This window comes from Hydractinia symbiolongicarpus, chromosome 3 (assembly GCF_029227915.1).
Source record: "Hydractinia symbiolongicarpus strain clone_291-10 chromosome 3, HSymV2.1, whole genome shotgun sequence".
In the NCBI taxonomy this organism is placed as follows: Eukaryota; Metazoa; Cnidaria; class Hydrozoa; order Anthoathecata; family Hydractiniidae; genus Hydractinia; species Hydractinia symbiolongicarpus.
Genome location: NC_079877.1, coordinates 27,027,942 through 27,047,950, shown reverse-complemented (window position 1 = coordinate 27,047,950; position 20,009 = coordinate 27,027,942). Strand labels below are relative to the sequence as shown.

Below are 20,009 nucleotides of genomic sequence, written 5' to 3'. Positions count from 1 at the left end.
AAGTTTTAGTTGATGTTAAAGTAGTGCTATTGACGTCGCGCCGTAACGTCAGAAAATTTAACATATCAGACATACATTTTTCGGCAACATCAAAGGAAAATGACTGCATCCACTTTGCCTGTTACAGACACACACTCTTTGTAATATTATAGAGACTAGTCGATAAAGCCGGTGGAGAAATCCACTTAGGCAGAAGGAAAATGAAAAAATAGGTTTTTTTAATTTTTTTCCTGACGACAGCAGTGCAGACATAAAAAAAAATTGGCAAAATTTATTTTATTCGTTGCCTGTAATATGTAGAGATTAAACTGCTGATCAGGAAAATGTATATGATCATGTGCTTTTGATGAGCGATTAATGAGATGTAAGGGTTTAAAAATTTTGATGACGTCAGCAAAGAACTGCTAAGATACTAAAAAGTTTTTTTTTAGAAGTTTGTACACCTGTTGCCTTCAATGCATAGATCTTGAAACACTGATCAAGAAAATGTATCGTATCTTTGACAAACGGTTGCAGAGAAATTAGGGTTTGAAGGTTTTTTGATGACGTCATCAACCCGTCCATTCCGAAACGGATTTAGGGACCCAGGTTTAGGAGACTTACCTAAATTGGTCTCAGGTGGTCGCTAGTTACCTATTCAGTGGAAAATCATTGACGTCACCACCTTGTTTCGAAGTTATTTGGACTCTAAGTTTTAGGTGCACCGTAATGGCTTCATTAATTTAATATAGGATATTGATGTTAAAGCAGTGTGGCGACGTAACGTCAGAAAATTTAACATATTAGACATGCATTTTTGGCAACATCAAAGCAAAATGAAGAAATCCACTTTGCCTGTTACAGTCACACAAACACACAGACACAGTCTCTGTATTATTTTAAGAGACTAGTCGATAAAGACCCGTGGAAAAATCCACTTAGGCAATAGGAAATTGAAAAAGTTGGTTATTTAACCCTATTCGGTCCGGGGTTTTTCGAACATACTATGACCGGGGGGGGGGGGGGGGCGGATTCCGCCCCCCCTCAATAACTTTTCATAGGGTTGTTCAAATTGAATCAAACTTGGCACACTTATAGTACGTCATAAAAGGAACAAAATGGCGCCAAAAAAAATTTGCTTGCGTCAGCACATTTTCTGTGTCGTCATCAAAAGCTTGAAAATTGTTAAAAATGCCACTATCTGCTTAAAATATAATTACTTTTGTTCTACAGCGAATTTTTACATTCTGTTTGAAGTTTCTGAAAGCTAAATAAAAGTTATTTAACATATCTTCCGGTTTTTACATGGATCGGATGAAAAATTGCCAAAAATTGCCCGAAAATCCGTTTTTTTCCGATTTTCGGGTGAAATCCGACAAAATCGGGAAATCGGATTAGTCACGTGTTCAAATTATTCAAAATGATTCTTCTTGATGAAACAAAGTTGTGTTGCAAGTTTCAAGTTCTAAGGATAATCCTAACAGGAGTTATTATATTTTCCCCATTATAAGGATTTCATAGAGATTTTTAGGGGTAGTTTCGAGTAATGGCCAATATCAAAGCCTCTGAAAGGTATGGGACCTAAAAAATTAGCATGCAGGTGTCTAATAGATAAATGTTGAAACTCAGTAAGTATCATAGCCATATAACAAAGCAATCAGGAGTTATTAAAAAAAACCGTCAGGGGGGGCGGAATCCGCCCCCCCCGGACCGAATAGGGTTAAGACTTTTTGCTGACGTCAGCATTGCAAATCCAAAAAAATTTGGCGAAATTTAGTTCATTCATTGCCTGTAACGTGTAGAGGTTGAAACGCTGTAGGAACATATCTTTTCTACGGACGACTAAGGATATATAAGGGTTTAGATATTTTGCTGACGTCAGCAATGGCCCGTTATAATCTATGACGTAATGGGTTATCCTTTTCGCTAAATTTAACGTTTTTCTTATCTGTGTTTAAATCAGTATTGTTTTCGTAAGAGTTATTTGCTTGAAGTTGTTTTTAAAATAGTGTAAGTAATAACGATAGCCAACATTAGCACATATTTTTGCACTTTATGGTTGAAAACGAATGATTTGATTAATAAAAACCTGGAAACCAAAAGGGAGGTTACAAGGTCAAAAATCCCATAGTTAATGGGATTCAAACAAGTCATGGAAACAAAAAGTCCAAAGAAATAATTGCCAATATTATTCTAATACTCTAATACGAATGACCACGCCTCTTTAAAGATAAAAATGTCAAAAAGGCTTATGTGAGGAGAACTTAACAGTGATTGGTAACTAGTTAATCTAAAAAATAGAGTCTATAAATATTATGGTCTGTAAAATAGGTTTATTAAGAACGCACTCTAGGTATGTCTAAACTATAAATAAACGGTAATTACAACAAATACAGTAAGAATTGGAGTTTGAAGTATTAATAGAAGTTATAGATAATAATTTTAGATAATCTCCCTGTCAACGAATAGCTACTCCAGGAAAACTATGAAATGTTTTGGAAATTACTTTAACATGAAAAGGCTTCTAAAATTTTGGAAAAAATTAAAAAAAAATTTCTTCGATTGTGTGAAAATAATCAAATAAATATAAACTTCTTTAAAAGTTTTTCACTCTCACACACACACATGCGAACATATATAAGCAGCTAGGGTATTATTACATAAGGAAATATTTTAAAACAATCCAAGTACAACTGGTATAATGGATATTAAGATCAATTTATTGTCTTTCCTTAGTGTCTTAACCAGTTTTATCAAAAACCATACGTTTTTTATAATTAATTATAAAAGCATTGAAGAAATTATTTCAATTTCTATTGCTGTTAAACCAGATGCAAGTAAATATGTCTTACTCTTGCTTTTGTATCCCCTTTTGCAAAAAAAAGTCCTTTATTTTGTGAATTACGAGATGCACAATTAAGAACACTGGAGGATTGCATAAAATCTCCATGACGGTAAACACTGACAATACCATATCGATGTGATATTCCAACGAAAGGCCGTAGAAGTACACAAATGAACGAAACAAATTCACACCAACAAGAAAGCACAAACTCACTAAGGATGCTGTTTCCAGCCAATTTACAAGTTTATTCTTGTACGGTTGAACACGTAAGTGAACAACAAGCAGTACCAACATGACTGGTAGTATCAATGACAAGCGTTGAATCGGATTGATGAAGTAGGTTGTGAACACTGCGATAATGAAACGCTGAAAAAGGCGCCATGAATCCCAGAAAATTGGTTTCTTCTTTGCGTTTAAACGAAATGGTTCCTCAAACATATTCGTAAGGTTGTCAATCTCACTTATGTTGTTAATAACTCTCCGTGACAGACATCTTACTTTAAGGTAGTAAGGCAACGTAGCTAATGGGATAAACACACAAAGGAAAAACTCTTTTATCGACAAACGATGTTTCTTTAGCATTTGAACAGCTAACCATAAGGTAAATGGAAAGGGGATGATCCACAAGACAAGAAAGGAAATACTCAGTTTCTGCCACCACGTGAAACACGTGATATTTCCATTGATATACAAAACAGCTTTGCCATTTATTTTTTGACAGTTAATCATATTCAAAGCAAATCCTGCCCATATGGTGTATCCCAATAAACTAATTTGCAAGGCGCATTTTTGGAATCTGAAATAGACTGAGTTAAAACTCCCTTTACGAAAGGTAATCTTTCCGTGCAGCAGCATTGCTAGTTGACATATCATAACAAACATCAACATAAACAAAACAAACAGAAATTCTTTGATAAAGATTTTTGAAACAGCGTTAAGATATTGTGTGGGACATACTGCAGCAGTAATACTGAATAAAGGGATTTTTAAATTTAGAACTGACGATAACCATTCTTCAATTTCTTTGACACTGCTTTTCTTTGTATCGATAGATATATTTATTAATGCTTTGATTTGATAAAACAAAACCATAATTTTAAATATTCCAGAAAATCGACTGTTCTCTGTTATATACCGGATATTAACCGATTTTATTTGATCCACTTCTTTCTGATCAGGATATCCATCAATTACAATAAATTCATCGTTCATAAGAAGACTGGATTCACCCTGTTCGGTTAAGGGGAAACTTTCGACTTCCTGGGATTTTTTAAACTTTCCCACCAATTTAATAATGTAATATTTCGTAAAAAAACCAACCTCTTTCATAAATAGAAGGAGTAAGGTATACATGATCGCTGTTAGTATAAACATCATCCAGAAAGGGACTTGTGAATGACATGATGACTGGGCAGTACATAAATCTGTAAAATAATTGACGGAATACCCTTTTCTACAAGATCCACATAAAATTCCTTCTCGATGAAAATTACAGGTAGAATAACTTTTACATTTATTCGAAGTTTGAGAACAGCAATAGCCAAATGAGCATGGCAAAAATGATACCTGTTCTTTCCTCTTTGTGTGTGACTGAATGTATGCCCAAACATTATCTCTACTAATTACAGATCCTTCATTACAAATACCACCAGCCGGACATGAGTGACATTTAATAGTATGAGATGGCGCATAGATAGAGCTTTTTGTTGATTTCATCACAACATGCCTGTGTCCACTATCTAAAGAGTATGTGCCTTTTGCACAAGACTTGCAAGACAATGTGTTGAGATAATTTACTCTGTTGTGAACACCCAACTCCTCTTCAACTTCATGAACAGAGTTGTAACCAACTGGACACTTTATCACAAATGAAATATTGGTTGATAAAGGTATACCTGATAATAGAACTGATCTTATTCCACAACCTGCGGACAGCAAGATGATTCTGGTGTTATGTATATGTATGCTGAATCGATAATTAAATGGAGCAGATATCCAAACGCCACCAATAAGAGGAAACCTTGCAAATATCAATGTTGTGTCTTGCATCTCAAATTGCAACTTTCCAGTTACTTCCATAGAGTTAAAATAGATTAGGCTTGGCGATTTAACAGACGTGTTGTTTTTGAGATTAGATTTTACAACAGAAATCGAGCTTTGATAGACATAGAGCCCAGCGGTCAACGTAGCATTGTTGCTACTAATCGTGCTTTTGCAAATCCATACTCGACTTTTCATAGCTATACTTAAAGCACCACCAAATTTTGCTTGATTATGCTTAAAGGAGCAATTCTTGAGGTTTGTTTTACTCATGATTATTACCCCACCACCTCCTTCCATGGTAGCTGTGTTATGACTTACCGTTGAATTGACCACCTGAAGCAACGATTTAATTGCAAATATTCCTGCTCCGGTGTATCCAGTGTTTTTTACTAACTTTGTGTTGCTAAGAAACAAGGTAGAAAGAAAGCAATACATTCCTGATCCCTCAGGCGCGTTATTTTGACTGATAGTTGTCATTAAGTTTTTCAATTCAGGAAAACTTCGGTTGAATTGAGCGTTAATAACATTGGATGCATTTGCAGTTGCGAAATTGAGATCACCTGTTCTGTAGTCAACACTAACAGTGCTATGCACAAGGTATATTCCGCCACCCTTGCCTGCAAAATTATGCTTAATTGAGCAATTCCAAAAATATGCCACGCATTTGTTAAGATATACACCGCCACCTTCCATTCTGCATCTATTTTCTTCAAAGTAACTTGACCATACATGCAACATCCCTCCATTTACGAAGAAAGCTCCACCAGAGTTTGAAGCATTGTTATTTTTTACAAGGACGTATCGCAATGTTACATTACTAAACTCCGAGAATATTCCTCCTCCTTTTTCAGCTACATTGGAAGATATAATTGAGGATACGATATTAACGACACTTTTAGTGATCCTTAAAGCACCACCAATTTTTCCAACATTGTTCACAAGTAGCACTCGTCTTAAAGTAGCCTTGCTTGATTCTATTGAAAAAATATAATAATCTGGCCTTTGATTACCCAGGAAGGTACAGGACGTAATATTTGCAGTTCCATTCTCCATAATTATAACGCTTCCCGCTGTAGCAATGTGTGATGTATTCTTTAACATAACATTTGAGTTGATTAAACGCAAAGCTGGGTAGGCTGCTGTATTGTTTAAAAACTGTGAGTTTTCTATTGAGATGTAGGTCACATTATAAGCGTTTAGTACAGAACCAGTAGTATTTATGAAAACGCAATTTGCAATAGTAACATGTTTAGCTTTTTGAATGGATATTGCATAGTTCGTGCCAATAAATCTGGTATAACTAATATTGACTTGATGCAAGCAGGGATTAATATACAATGCGTAAGGTATTGTAGTAAAGAATGTTACGTTATAAATAAGAAGTGAGGAAAGAAAAGTGCTGCATGCCACATTGTGATGGCGCATGTAGGAGAAAACACTGACACTGGTTGTCACTGTTGTGTCAATGATCGAGATGGACAGGTTATTCCTTAGCATGAAGTCGGTAGAAATGAACATTCCTGGACTGCTAATGAAAAAATTAGTAATATGCACTTCCCCATGTGAATTAGTCTTATAATTTCCATGTGAATAAAAACGTAAGCATGCGTAATTTTTTGGAAATGTTGGATCGGTAACGGTAAAAGTGCAATAACTTAAATTGAAATATCCATTTTGAGGAACGTTAGCAATATTTATATTCATAAAATCTATAAACGAAACGTCAACCACTGTCTTCGGCGACACATCAAACCACGCAGCAGTGTAAATCTTCTGAGAACCAATTATGACTGGTTTATGTTTACTTGTTGGCGATTTGATAAAGGTGAGGGATTTAGTTATGCGTACCATCTCTGATGGAAAATATTCAACACGACGTGTTAAACCTCCGTCAAGATAAATGACGTCACCACTGTAAGCCTTAGTAACGGCATGTTTAATGGTCTTACACATATCGATGTTTGTACCACACGACGCCATGTCGGTACCATTTACGGCTGACACAAAGATATTTCCACATGAAGTAACTAAAGATAAAAGGAATATCAATATAAAACAACATCATTAGGTCATTTTTATAACACGCCCAATGTACTTCAAGTATAAATTGAAAACAATAGTATAATAAACTAATCATAAGCCCGTAGAAAAATCTACGAACGCCCGTTGTACATATTTTCCGCATTGCTACCCTGTGCATCCATGCCGGTCTGTAAGCATGAAATATTGAAATTTACTTTTACAGATATTATTACGATAACATCATACTAGTCGGTAGCCCGTAGATAAATCCATTGGTTCGCCCGTCCGTTATATATCGCATTACGTGTATTCCGTGACACGACTTTCTTTCGCGCACAAATAGACAGATGGAATACGGCTATTATTGAAAAGATTAGCCGGAAAACGCGGCGTCGAAACGCTGGGGTAAGCCACAAGTCAAGGTGTGACCCGGCCTTCAACACTCTGTGGAGCACTTAATAAGAGCCGTAAACTGTGGCAAATGATCACGTGGAACGCTTTAGTACGGGTATACAGTATGTCGTAAACCAAATGAAGTGCATACACCGTTATAGTGTTGCGACTGTAGCATATTTTTAAAAAAATAATTTTCCCGCAACTATTGCTGAACTAAAAACAGATTACAAACCGTTGTTACTCCATTGTAGCAAAAACAAACGGTCAATATTATCTTATTTTGCGGAATAAGTTTTTGTAAAAACTAAAAAATTAATTGTGACACTGAACTGAAGCGTACAGGCGTATATACCCTTTTAAAACACAAGAAGAATTCCATTGCTAACTTATGGCTAAGTCCAGGTACACAGTCCTGCGCATCCGTAAGGTGTGATACACTCTTCCAAGAATAATTGTCACAGCTTCTGTTTAAATAAAAACACAGAAAACGGTCTGTTGGGGGAAGCAGCTTCAAAACGCCAGGTTAAGCCATAACTAACTTTGTTACACGGCATTGAACGCCTAATAAAGCGATAATAAGAGTAATGTTCAGTTAAAAAAAAACTCAGCAATTTTATTTTGCAGCATAAGTTTTTATAACAGTAATAAAAGTGGTAGCTGCATTTATTTAGCATAAGAATTAAAAATAGTGTTCAGTCAAGCAATGCATTTGGCTTCTTTCACTTTTTAGCCAGAGGTAGCTAAAAGGAGCTAGCTAGGTAGACACAACTTCAACATAAAAATAAATAACAATATACTAAACTGAATAAAAACGTTACGATAGAAATAAATGAAGATAGCTATTGCTAGCTGTCTTAAGCAAGATGCTGTCTCAAAATCTACGTTTATAGCTAGCCAAAAACCTAAAATTGGTTTGTTTAAGATCGATACGTGGGTAAAAATGTGATGAAATATTCACCTTAACCCGCAAAAACAAACATAAACTATATAGGATAAAAAGTAGTCAAAAGAAAAAAGGATCCAAAGAAGACCTACAAATTTCACACCATCACTTTGAAACAAAAAGTGGCTTTCGTAAGCGTAGCATGTGTCCTCGGCGTGTTAAGGCCGTGAAGAACTTTGATTGGTTATTAGTAAAAAACGAGCCAAGTGATTGGTCAATTACGCGTGAGCAGTCAAAATGAAGCCGGTAAAAACGGGGTCTGCCGGGATCCGAAAAAAAGCTGCAGGGCCGCATGGATTTTTCGCTGGTCTCACTACTTGCGACGCCATGTTGCGCAGAGACAGACAAATAGACGGATTACAGCTATTACTAATTGTGCGATTATAATGACGCTTTTGGTTCAAAAAAACCACCGGTTTTCAAATTGGCTCGCAGACTTCGAGTATTATAATAGCTATAGACTAATCGTTAGCCCGTGGAAATCCACGGGAATTCGCGTCCTGGAACAAAGTCCATAAAAATATCGCATTTATTATTTGTGGCTTTAATATTTCCTGCGTTGTTTGACGTAACCTGTTTTTGAAAGAGAGACAGAAACCGGTCATTTTATGGAGATAACAATAAAATTATAACTTGTCTAATAGAATAATTGCAGGATTACTAATTACTGTCACTAATATGTAACATTTGAAACAACTCTATTCGGTTTTGAAAGTAAATAAGTTTATTTACTTTCTTTATTTGGAATTTGGTTTAATGTTTGCTACTATGGTTACATTTTAAGTACGGTTTTCCTTATCTGATCTCTTGCACAATTGAAAGTAGCTACACCAGCAGCGTTTATGTTATGTATGAATATAATGTCTTTTGTCTCATAATTCTTCTACCTATAACACTGCTAAATGTTTATAAACAGCATCAAATTTCCAGATAAAATTATGATAATTAAATTTTATTTTGTCATTTATCAAACCTAACTTAATTTTTTCAAAATATTTACACGCTTTTTTAATAAGAATATCAAAATTCAAACAAGACTGATCATTATTCTTACATCTCTATATTTTTAACCTGAAATCTCAGACTATGAGTTTTATAAAGCATATTCCTAAAAATATCTTATACATATATACATGAATGACATTATGAAAGTAGAGATACTGACAATAATTGATTCCATATTAATGCATCTTTTCATATCAGATTAGCTGCATTTTAACAGTCGCTGTCACCATTTTTCGTAGCAAGATTACTAACATCCCGATTTCCCTCCCTGTGTTTTGTTTTATTACTCACCTTTTACTAGATGCATGAATATTGCACAATACCACAGAGAATAAGACATATCTCAACGAACAACAATTTCACATTCCTACAGTATTCTTTTACTCGATTCTGGACTTTAATTTTTGTAAAATATGTCTTTAACAAAGTTTACATTAATCAAAAATATAATAAGTTATGTCCGTTTACAATTTAGTTGCTATGATTGTAATTGAATTAGCCTTTCTCCGTGGCAGACGATAAAACTCGACTATATCAGTAATTACGCATAAAATTTCTTTCTAAGCGTTTCTATAGTAATAACCGTATTAAAAATGGTTTCACTACAGCTTTCGGACCATCCTTCCCCTACGAGGAATTTCACTTCTTCATATTCACAGACGGATAAAAATTCAAGAAATACTAATGCAGTAAATATGAACGGCGGAGGCAAATCTGAAGGACAAGCAAACCCGTGGATTCCTCGTGTGTTCAAAATGGCTGCACGCAGCGTCTGTTATCTCAAAAAATAAATAATTTGCTGACGGGCGAACCAGTAGCTTTTTCCATTGAGCTAACGACTATTCTCTTTATTAACTACCGTCGTCCGTCTGTCTGTTTGTAATGGTATTAGCTGCGCACAAAGTAGCAGCCCGATAGCACAGGGACGAGTTCCCGCCGTTTTATAATAAAGGACCAATCAGTAGCGGATATTTTGCAGAAAAGTAGTCAAAACATGACAAAAGTTTATTGTTGCTACAATGAACAGTCAGGGTGAACTGATGATAGACCGGTAACAGAATATATAGTTAGCCGATTCAGGATAATTAGACGCTACGCATAGTATAATTAGCTTCTTTGTGTTCTTAACAGCTAACTGCGTCTTTTCCATTAGAATAGTGTTTAATAATACTGCTAGATGCACTAAAATTTACAACTTCTTTGCACAATCGTTTCTTGTTAATTTTTTTGGTTTTCATTGAAGCACAACTTTATGTGGGTCTTCATAGATATAGATGGCTATGGAGAGGTCGATAACGAAGAAAGTGTGGAAATTAAGGAGAAAAAAAATCTATCCTATAAGTAGCTGTATGAGCAGCTAATTATACTGTACGCGCCGTACATAATTAATAAATAGATTTAGCCTCACAAATATCGAGGGATATACCCTGTCTATTACTTCCAGGAGGGACCAAGGCCTAGATGGAGAGTCCTAAAGTATTTAATTCTCATTTTGCGCTACGCACACTCAATTAGGGTCCGCGCTGTGCAAGAAAACTCCCTGCAACATCCAACAGCCCACACAGTGGCTAATTATCCGTTCTCCTTGAGTGTCTATTTTGCTTGAAAATCTTTCTTGAACTCACCCAAAGTATCACAAAATATTTTTCTAAGATTTCTTAGAAAAGACTTGATTTTTAAAAATCTTACGAAAAAGACCATCGATTTATCAAATCCGCAAGTTTATTGTGTGTTTATCTTTTTTGTTTCATCTTGTTGAATTCAATTTGTCAATTTTAAATTTTAGAAGTAATTTCAGAAAAATGCAACTAATCAGACTCTCCGAAAATAAATTTAAATTTGAGAATTCGAATTGAAAAAGTTGTTGAATTTAATAAACTGATTTAGACCAAACAAATCCTGTATTGTCCACAGGTTTCAAAATCATGAATCACCTGCTTAATATGTTACTTGTTTAACAAAGATATCAAAAACCAGCTCAATTAAAATTATGCATCACATAGCATTCATGTGTATCTTTTTAATAAATTCCCTTTTCAAATCAAAGAGACAAAGAGAGGTTAAAGAGGCAATAATTAAACAACCTGGTGATAATTCAGTTTATGGTATCATTGTATTCTTTTTTCTTATTTTTAAAACATACTTTCTTTTTCAGATCAGCTGTTATCAAACCATGCAACATCAGCATTTAAACGAATCTTTAACATGAGAGTAAATTCTTAAGTTCTGAATACTGAAATATTTAAATGCTAATATGTATTTATTGCTGAATTAATTAACAATGAACTACTTCCTTCATTCAAATTGAGCTCGTTTAAAAGTTATTTTATTCGAATAGTCAAGTTAATATAAAACAAGATTTCTATTAAAAAGAAATATCCAGTTAAACTTTTAGGTGTTATTGAGTTGTATTTTAACATTGCAGGTTAGTTACAATAATAATTGAGGATTGGGATACTCATTGATTTGTTTACCCCATAATTCTCTGTTTTCAAGGTCCACTTCAATTTTCAATATCTTTTAGGCTAATGACGGCAATCTTCAAGCCGCAGGGCTTCTTGTTCAGTTTGATATAGGTAATCTTTATGTTAGCAACATTATTTTTTTTGTGTTATTTTCACCAATCTGATTTTTACTCACCTACAGCTTGGGTTGTGACAGTATATGAGCGCTCTACCTGGGTGTATGGCACAGTTTACGACAATTATAAACCCTCAACCTGGCGTGCAACGTTTACTTGTGGCTAACTCGGAGTTTTACCGGCTGGTCTCTATATTAGTAGTACCCGTAATACGTCTGTCTGTTTGCAACGCAAAGTAGTGTTAACCGCGCACGAAATCAGAAAAAAGATCCCTGAATCCTTGGATTTTTAACTTTCTCGCAAAGGGCTGACGACTGGAATAGTTTAAGTGGTGTGATGGATGGTGTTGAATTTATTACGATTTGCATGTCCCTTTCTGACCTTTGTATTTCTTATAAGCTTTTTATTTTTGAAATATTTCTTTTCTGCATGTTCAGATAAATATATTGTCACGTTTTCTAGCTATACATATATCTTAAAGAAAAGAATTTAAAGGTAATAAAAAATACAATTGTTAATACGGTATCGAAATAAAATAAAATGAAATAAAATTTGAACTAAACCTTTTTCCCTGCCAAATCAATTGCTTTGAGATATTATTTTCTAAGAGGTAAGGTTGTTAGACTGTTTTTAGACTGATTAAAATAGATTATCACAAAAAATAAAATGAAAAATAGCTCTAGTTTGTATAACTTAAACAAGGTATAACATCTCATAGACGACATTTACGGTGTCGGTTACCTAACTGCCGAATCCTTTTGCAGAAAACGTCATAACACGTCTCACGTCTCACTTTCGCTGGAAGACTATCCCATAACTGAGCAACATTATAAAAAGCAGATTGTAGACCATATTTTGTATACCTAACTCGGTTCCAATGTACCCTCTTTGCAAATTATTTGATAGGGTTTCTTTAAAAGCATTTAGCATGAAATCGTTTAAATAGATATTAAAAAGCAAAGGCCCATTAATTAAGCCCTGAGGCATACCAGTTAACAGTTCTATAAACAAACCAAATTTAACGATTAGCTCAAACGAACTAGTTAGCCTTACTTACTGCTTTTCCTTTAAGGTTTTTGATCAGTTTGGTATAAATCTTTTTATTCTGCATAACAGTACTTATTTTTTGCCTTATCTTTACCACTCTTGTTTTTACCCAGCTGCAACTGAGATTGTGGCTATCTGTTGGCTATCTCTGGCTCAAAGTAGCCAAATACAGTTGGTTGCAGCAAAACTTTTAAATAATCATTCTTAAGCTAAAGCTTTCTAATGCTGCAGTTGGAACTTGCAGTTACATCCTCTAATGTAATACCAACTATGGCAAAAGTCTAAAGTCTATTGATTCGATAAAACAATAGTCTGGATTACTTTTATCCATAATTACTTTCACAACGACACCTTATAGGATGTTTTTTTATTAATAAACTAACAATAAACTTTTTAAATTTCACGAGAACTGTTTCTGCAAAATAAACTTACTAAGTGATTGATTGATTGATTAATTGTTGATTGATGTCGCTCAACGGAGTAATGACGGGCTATTTCCTGTGTTTTTATTTAAACCGATGTTGCGATGAAGTCCCTTTTAAAAATGGTATATAGTATGTCTTCAGCGCGCATTCATGTTAGCACTCCAAACGGATGTGCGACATGGGTTACCTGAGCTAAGCGTTCTTTCCGGTGTCACTTAAGAAGTATTGTTGAGTGGATTCGCTCGTTTTGAAGTATTATTGAGTGGATTCGCCCGTTTTGAAGTATTATTGAGTGGATTCGCCCATTTTTAGTCATTAATGAGCGGATTCGCTCGTTTTGAAGTATTATTGAGTGGATTCGCCCGTTTTCAGTCATTAATAAGCGGATTCGCTCGTTTTGAAGTATTATTGAGTGGATTCGCCCGTTTTTAGTCAATAATGAGCGGATTCGCTCGTTTTGAAGTATTATTGAGTGGATTCGCCCGTTTTTAGTCAGTAATGAGCGAATTGGCTCGTTTTGAAGTATTATTGAGTGGATTCGCCCGTTTTTAGTCATTTATGAGAGGATTCGCTCGTTTTGAAGTATTATTGAGTGGATTCGCCCGTTTTTAGTCAGTAATGAGCGGATTCGCTCGTTTTGAAGTATTATTAAGCAGATTCGCTTGATTACAAAAAAAAAAACGGGCACGACTTTTTTTGGCAGATCATGCCACCGTATGACTGTTTTGGCTATTACTGGGTAACTGGGAAACCTATGACTTAAAGTTGTGGGAAAGTTATTTTTAAATAAATAAATAAATTACACCCGAAACGCTATCCCGCTGTGTGCACTACGCTGGATTTGCAACATACTATATACTTGTACTACATCGGTCCACCTGGTTGTGCGGTACGGTTTACCCTCATTTAAGCGTTTACCCGAACGTTCAACGTGGGGAACGCTCTATAACTGTAAGCGCTACCGGTATACTATATACCGGTACTAAAAGCCAGGCTTGGCTGTATGATACAGTTTACCTGCACTTAAGCGCTGTGTCACACATTTATTGGTAGTTTAATGAGACGCCGAATCTCTCTGCTAGTCTCTATAATATCTGTATTCTGTGTGTTGCAGATTGTTGTGTCGCAGATTTATTTCGGTCAACCGCAAAGTAATTGCATTGCTTCATGCTAAAAGCGGACAATAATGCACAAAAGCGGCACACATCTAGGACGGGCGAAAATCTGGGGATCTGCAAACACGTGAAAGAGTCTGTGGCCTAAGGACTAGCTCCCATACTTTTTTGTTAGGCTTTGATGAAATGTACATCAATAATTTTATAGCAGGAATATGGTAATGCAAGCAAGTTACTATACAATTCCCAAGCTTGCCGCATATGGATGGAGCTTTTGTGTATATACAGTCTCCAATGATATAACCTTCTATACCATATGCTTGATTCCTTGTTGTTTATGCTGGAAGTTTTTACTTTGTATTTCATTCACAATTTTGATTTGTAATAATTAGGTCAGAGGGTAAAATGTTAAATACCCACATCTCAGACAAATTTCATAATTTTTTCCGTATTTTGCCGGTTTATTGCTAACGTTATCAAAATTTCTTATCTGTAAGCATTATTTTTCTTGAATCAAGAGAACTTTACTACGGGTCATTGAACTAGTCATACCCGTATTTTGTTTATTTGTGACAATGTCATACCGCAGGTAAACAAAATGTTTATATATGCACGAAATGGCAAAGAGGGTTTTTTATTTTGTAATATTTTTTTTTTATATGTTTAGAATGTTTTGCAATTTTTAGCAATTTATAAATCTTAAACAAGCCAATTATAAGCTTTTGATTACAAACATACATCGGCTAACGACTAGTATATGCTAATACACTGTGTTTATCTGTACTAGGCAAAAAAAATAATATTTTCTACAAATAACTGTAAAAGCCCATTAAACATCCTCTAAAAACTATATTCTGTACTTTTTTGATTTGATTAACAGGAAATTGAATACGTATTTAAATTTCTCGAATGTAGTGGTTTTAATTCGTTGTAAGTGACTGAAATGCAACATTATTAAATCAGCCAAGGAAAATAAAAGGAGAATAACATTTGAGAAGCCAAGTATGTGCAACCATTTTGAAGTCACAAAATACGGCTAAATTTATGGAGATTAATCGTGACACCCGGCGTTAAGTGATCAAGCCTTAAGGTTCAAGTAGACTATATTGCATATCTGGGTTAGGGGCTTTAAATAAGGTATTTGTGGTGCCACAAATCCAGTGGAGCGCTTACAGCAACAAAACCTTTCCAACACCGAACGTTAGGTTGAGCGTTGAAGTGCAGGTAAACCATACAATTCAGTTTGAGAAATTTAGTACAGGTATGTGGTATGTGACAAATCCAATGTTCTGGGTTTAAAGTATTTCTCAAAAAATGACATTTCTGCATTATTAGCTTAAATGAAAACACAGGTTATAACCTATTGTTACTTTATCATTGCAAAGATATGCAAGCTCAAAAATTGATCGTGATACCGGGATGAGCGTTTACTACAGGTAAACCATATCGCAGATTCGTATGGAGGGCTTAAATCAGTGCGCCCAATAAGCACAATACCCTTTTCAAAAAAAATATAAAAACAACACAGAAAGCAGCCCATCGATACCCAGTCCAGCTAAAACAATCACTCACCAATTTTATTTTGTAAAATAAGTTTTTGTGAAATTTGCAAGATGTACTGTCAGTTTAAATAAAAAGCATCCTAAAGGCTGTTGTTACAAACAGGGGCGGCGCCATTTTATTGCTAAGTAATAATTTTTTATTTTCTGCCAATAAGTCTCTCTATCGCTGCATAAAAATTGATGTTATCCAACCAGAGAATCTGCAGGCTATCTTGCTAAATATAGCCGTTTTACGTATTTTAGTACTCTAAATATGCGTTGGCTTCCAGGCCCTTTGCCCCTGACCCCACCAGGGGGGTTACAGTGCCCCCTGGAACCCAGCTGTTTCGGCAACTCGCTTTGCTTATTGATTGTCATTAAAATCTCAAAATCTACCTTTATGCCTAAGCTCCGCACTTTGGAGATTGTGGCGCCGCCTCTGGCAAAATTAATTGGGGGTAAAAACCTTAGCTAAGTATCACAGGCAAATTTATACCAAACTAATTAAAAACATTAAAAAAATAGCTTAATAAATAAGGCTAGCTAGCTGGCTGGATCTCAAGTGCTAATTTGCTATTTAAAAAACCATTTTGAACAGAATACGGCTATTACCAAAGAGATATACAAAAAAACAAATATTACTAAATGAGCAAGCTTTTGAAGACAAAAAGGTCAACAAATGAAACCTTTGAACCTTCACACCACAGCTCCCAAAATAGCTTTCACTGCCGCTGCTGTGATAGTTCGGGTTCTTTTGTCAGCGTGCAGAGCGCAGCATAAAACTTTTTGATTAGTTATTCAAAATACAGCTATTATTGTGGCAAAGGGACGACTTAATGTTAATTCCGATTCAATTTATTTTGCAAAGAATTAAAGTTTTTATGCATTTCATAAGAGATGTGAACAATTAATTATACTATTCCCAAAGAACGAACATTTTGTGTAAACATAAGAGATGTAACTTTGAGTCTATTGAAAGAGCTGGTTTCCACTTCCCTTGATATTATACTTTACAAGAAGGGGGGGAATTTTTTTTACAGTTTTGCGTTTGTTGAATTGCACGTACGGGTATGTTATATGTTGGCTTGCCCTTCTATTGCGGCGACCGCAACAGCGAAATGCAGGACATTTTTATCAAACTTGATTCGCGTCGTTTTATTTCGCGTCTGTCACTGCACCTAGCATAGCCATATAAATAAACTGGGGGTAAAACACGTTTTCATCTATACTTCACAGGCAGTTTTAATACTATTACCCCCGGTTTGTTTACCAAACTCCGTCAATTTAGCTTTTCCTTTGGAAGTTACAGAAATATTGAAGTTGGAGCAGACGTTTTCTTCACATTCAGCTTGTTCTTGTTGCTTTGTCTTTTGCTTTTTGATTTTTGTCTTTTGTTTTCTATAGCTAGCTTTTGTATAACTAAATATACTTAGTAATTCTATATTTTTTTAACCCTATTTGGTATAGAGGGCAATTTCAAAGTCTCATAACTTTTTAATTATTGGATGAAATTTCCCAATATTTTATGACTTTTCCTATCTTTTATTGGGCTTTCGGAAAATAATAAAAAAAAATTCAAAAATTGTCTTGTCAATGCAACTTTGTCCTTTATTTAAAAGTGGTCATATCAACTTTTGCTGTAGTGCTAAAACTAAATGTTTTCTAAACTAACCATTTGTATGAATATGTGATTATGAATGTGATAGTGACAAAAAGTCAATACAATATTGACATGCATACTGTGTAAATTGCAGACCGGAATATTGGTAAAACGCATCCCGGGATATTTGTATTTTCCGGACCAAGTGATTGATAAATTCCAGACCGTGATTTATTGTGAAGAATTATTTTTCTACAAGTGGGACAAACCTTTTTCTTGTGTGAAGTAAATGAGTGTATAAAAGTATGATAATATCAAGAAAAATGTATTCATTTCGGAAACAGCAATTATATGTAATTACTGTTATAAAAGTTATAGAAGAAATCAGAAACAGAGCAATAAATTTCTAATTATCTTAATCATAAATTATTTTTTTGTACAACACAAGTCCATCTCAATCAGCAACCACTTCATTTGAATTTGGATGAAGCTATCAAAAGCTTTGTGTATTCTGTTCATACAACAGAGAAGCGTGAATGGTTTTTAAGTAAAATTTTACTGAAAATGGAGATGGAAAAAGCGAAGATTGTCGAATGAAACAGAAGAAAACAATGTAAAAAAGTAATGTCGAGAATGTATAAATAGCATATCGGGAGATGATGATGAGAGAAGAAAGGACATTCTTACAAAGATACAAAGTAAATGTAGCTTTTGTAGCGATGTTTATTGCAAAAATCATTTGTTATGAATTTACTCTGGTTGCAAGGAGGATAATGCTACATAAAATATACTCATGTATATATTTACCTTTTTTAGTTATAAAAAAGAATTTATAAATGAAAGCATTTTGGAGAGTAATTTCACATTTTTGTAGATATTTTCGATTTCTATTGTCATATGATGACGTTATAGGTCGTTTTTTCACATGTCAATCCAATTTGTCTGCATTAAGTAATTACTGACATAATGCGCATAGATATAGTAAGTTTTATTTCATTACAGCCAATAACACCAAGGTTCTCAAATATTGATTTTTCAAAAATATTATTTCTTGAGGATTTGAATTTTGATCGATTTCTATTTTCTCCCTAGAGATATCCTTTGTCTTCATAACATTTGTTAATGTTCCTAATAATATCTTACATTCTTATATAAGCGTTCTTACCTAAAAGTACTTCGTAGCGTCGATGTCATAATTGGAACTGAGATTATTTGTGTTCAATTTCTTATCTCTCTTTTAGATCATCTTGTTAACAAATATAGCTGAGACGAGTATTACCATGAAATACACGAATGTGTTATGATAAAGACTTTCCTTTATATACACACTATCCAGAAAAACTATCTGAGTTCGTCACATATTGCCGCACGTAGTGTAGTGAGTTCGTCTGCGGCCTCAAGTTCTGGGCACCGCGGATCGAATCCCGGTCACTGCCGGGTAGTAATTCTTCTTCGATATAAATAGCATGTTTACTTTGAAGCTGTTTCACCAGAAAATGTTTAGGCAGCACTGATATACTTAAGAAAAATAACCTTTTGTACCTAGGTATTGGTATAGATCAGATACCGGCCAATATGTTATCTCTAGCTAAACCTGTTGAAGTACCAATTAAAATACAATCAGAAAATCATGTTCCTGAAATTGTTGAAAATGTAATTGCAGATTATGATAACCCATCAGATAAGTTTAGGTTTGGTTCTTCATCTTTTCTTTTCAAATTTTTCAGAAAGCAGTAATTGTACCAGGACGCCTCTATCAGTTTTAATGGATGAAAAATGTGGGAACTTGTCTCACCCATTTCTCTTTCCTGCTGGACAATTTTGGTTACAGCTGACCGCAGTATTTAGGTAAGTCCAGTAAAGTATTTTAATCAAAGCTTGTTGAACTATAAACAAAAATTTGGTTCAGACTCTGATTATATTTTTTAATTAATTAATATAGCAATACAAAAAGTCAATACCAATATTTTAACAGCTGGTATGATATCCAATAATTTTTCAGACACAGTAGAATCATTTATTGCAAAAGACGAAGGTTTTAATTTCATGAATACTATTAAAAGAACTCCAGTTTAATGGAAAAAGTTTCTTTCTTTCTTCTCTTTCTTCGTATTTTTTTAGCCATAGTTAAGCAACTTAGTTTGCGCTTTTATTTATGACCTTAAGTGCAGCTTTCAGGTGGATTGAACTGATTACAATAATTTCAAAACTAAAAAAGGCAAAAATTTCAGAGTAAAACATCGATAAAGCGACCTATTTTAAGCAATGCAGTTATTCAAATTTTAATCCAGTGCTGCTTGCTATAAACTTTCATTACAGAGTCAAAGTAATTATGGTTGATGGTTCTTTTGGTAAAGTTAACTATTATGTGATTCGTGTTGAAGTTTAAGTTTGTGGTAGTCCTCATATCCATTATTTTTTATGGGTATGTAAATGCCCTAGTATTAAGTGAAACAAATAGTGAATA

The 20,009-nt window shown here is 34.5% G+C and overlaps 1 protein-coding gene across 1 annotated transcript; it reads right to left on the bottom strand.

The window, feature by feature from the left end:
• Nucleotides 1-1,093: 1,093 nt before the first annotated feature.
• LOC130636566 (uncharacterized) lies at nt 1,094-9,640 on the bottom strand. Its single transcript, XM_057446324.1, has 2 exons — nt 9,525-9,640; nt 1,094-6,894 (listed from the first exon to the last, which is right to left on the bottom strand). Exons 1-2 carry the CDS (start codon nt 9,571-9,573, stop codon nt 2,828-2,830), a joined length of 4,116 nt encoding a protein of 1,371 aa, XP_057302307.1. The 5' UTR covers nt 9,574-9,640; the 3' UTR covers nt 1,094-2,827.
• Between the last annotated feature and the right edge of the window lie 10,369 nt (nt 9,641-20,009).

What these genes read in the sequence shown, in the direction of transcription:
- LOC130636566 (XM_057446324.1), bottom strand. Translation starts at nt 9,573, where the DNA reads ATGTCTTATTCTCTGTGGTATTGTGCAATATTCATGCATCTAGTAAAA. An exon ending in ATTCATGCATCTAGTAAAAG is followed by an intron (nt 6,895 to 9,524) that starts GTGAGTAATAAA and finishes TTTTATCTTTAG; the next exon opens with TTACTTCATGTGGAAATATC.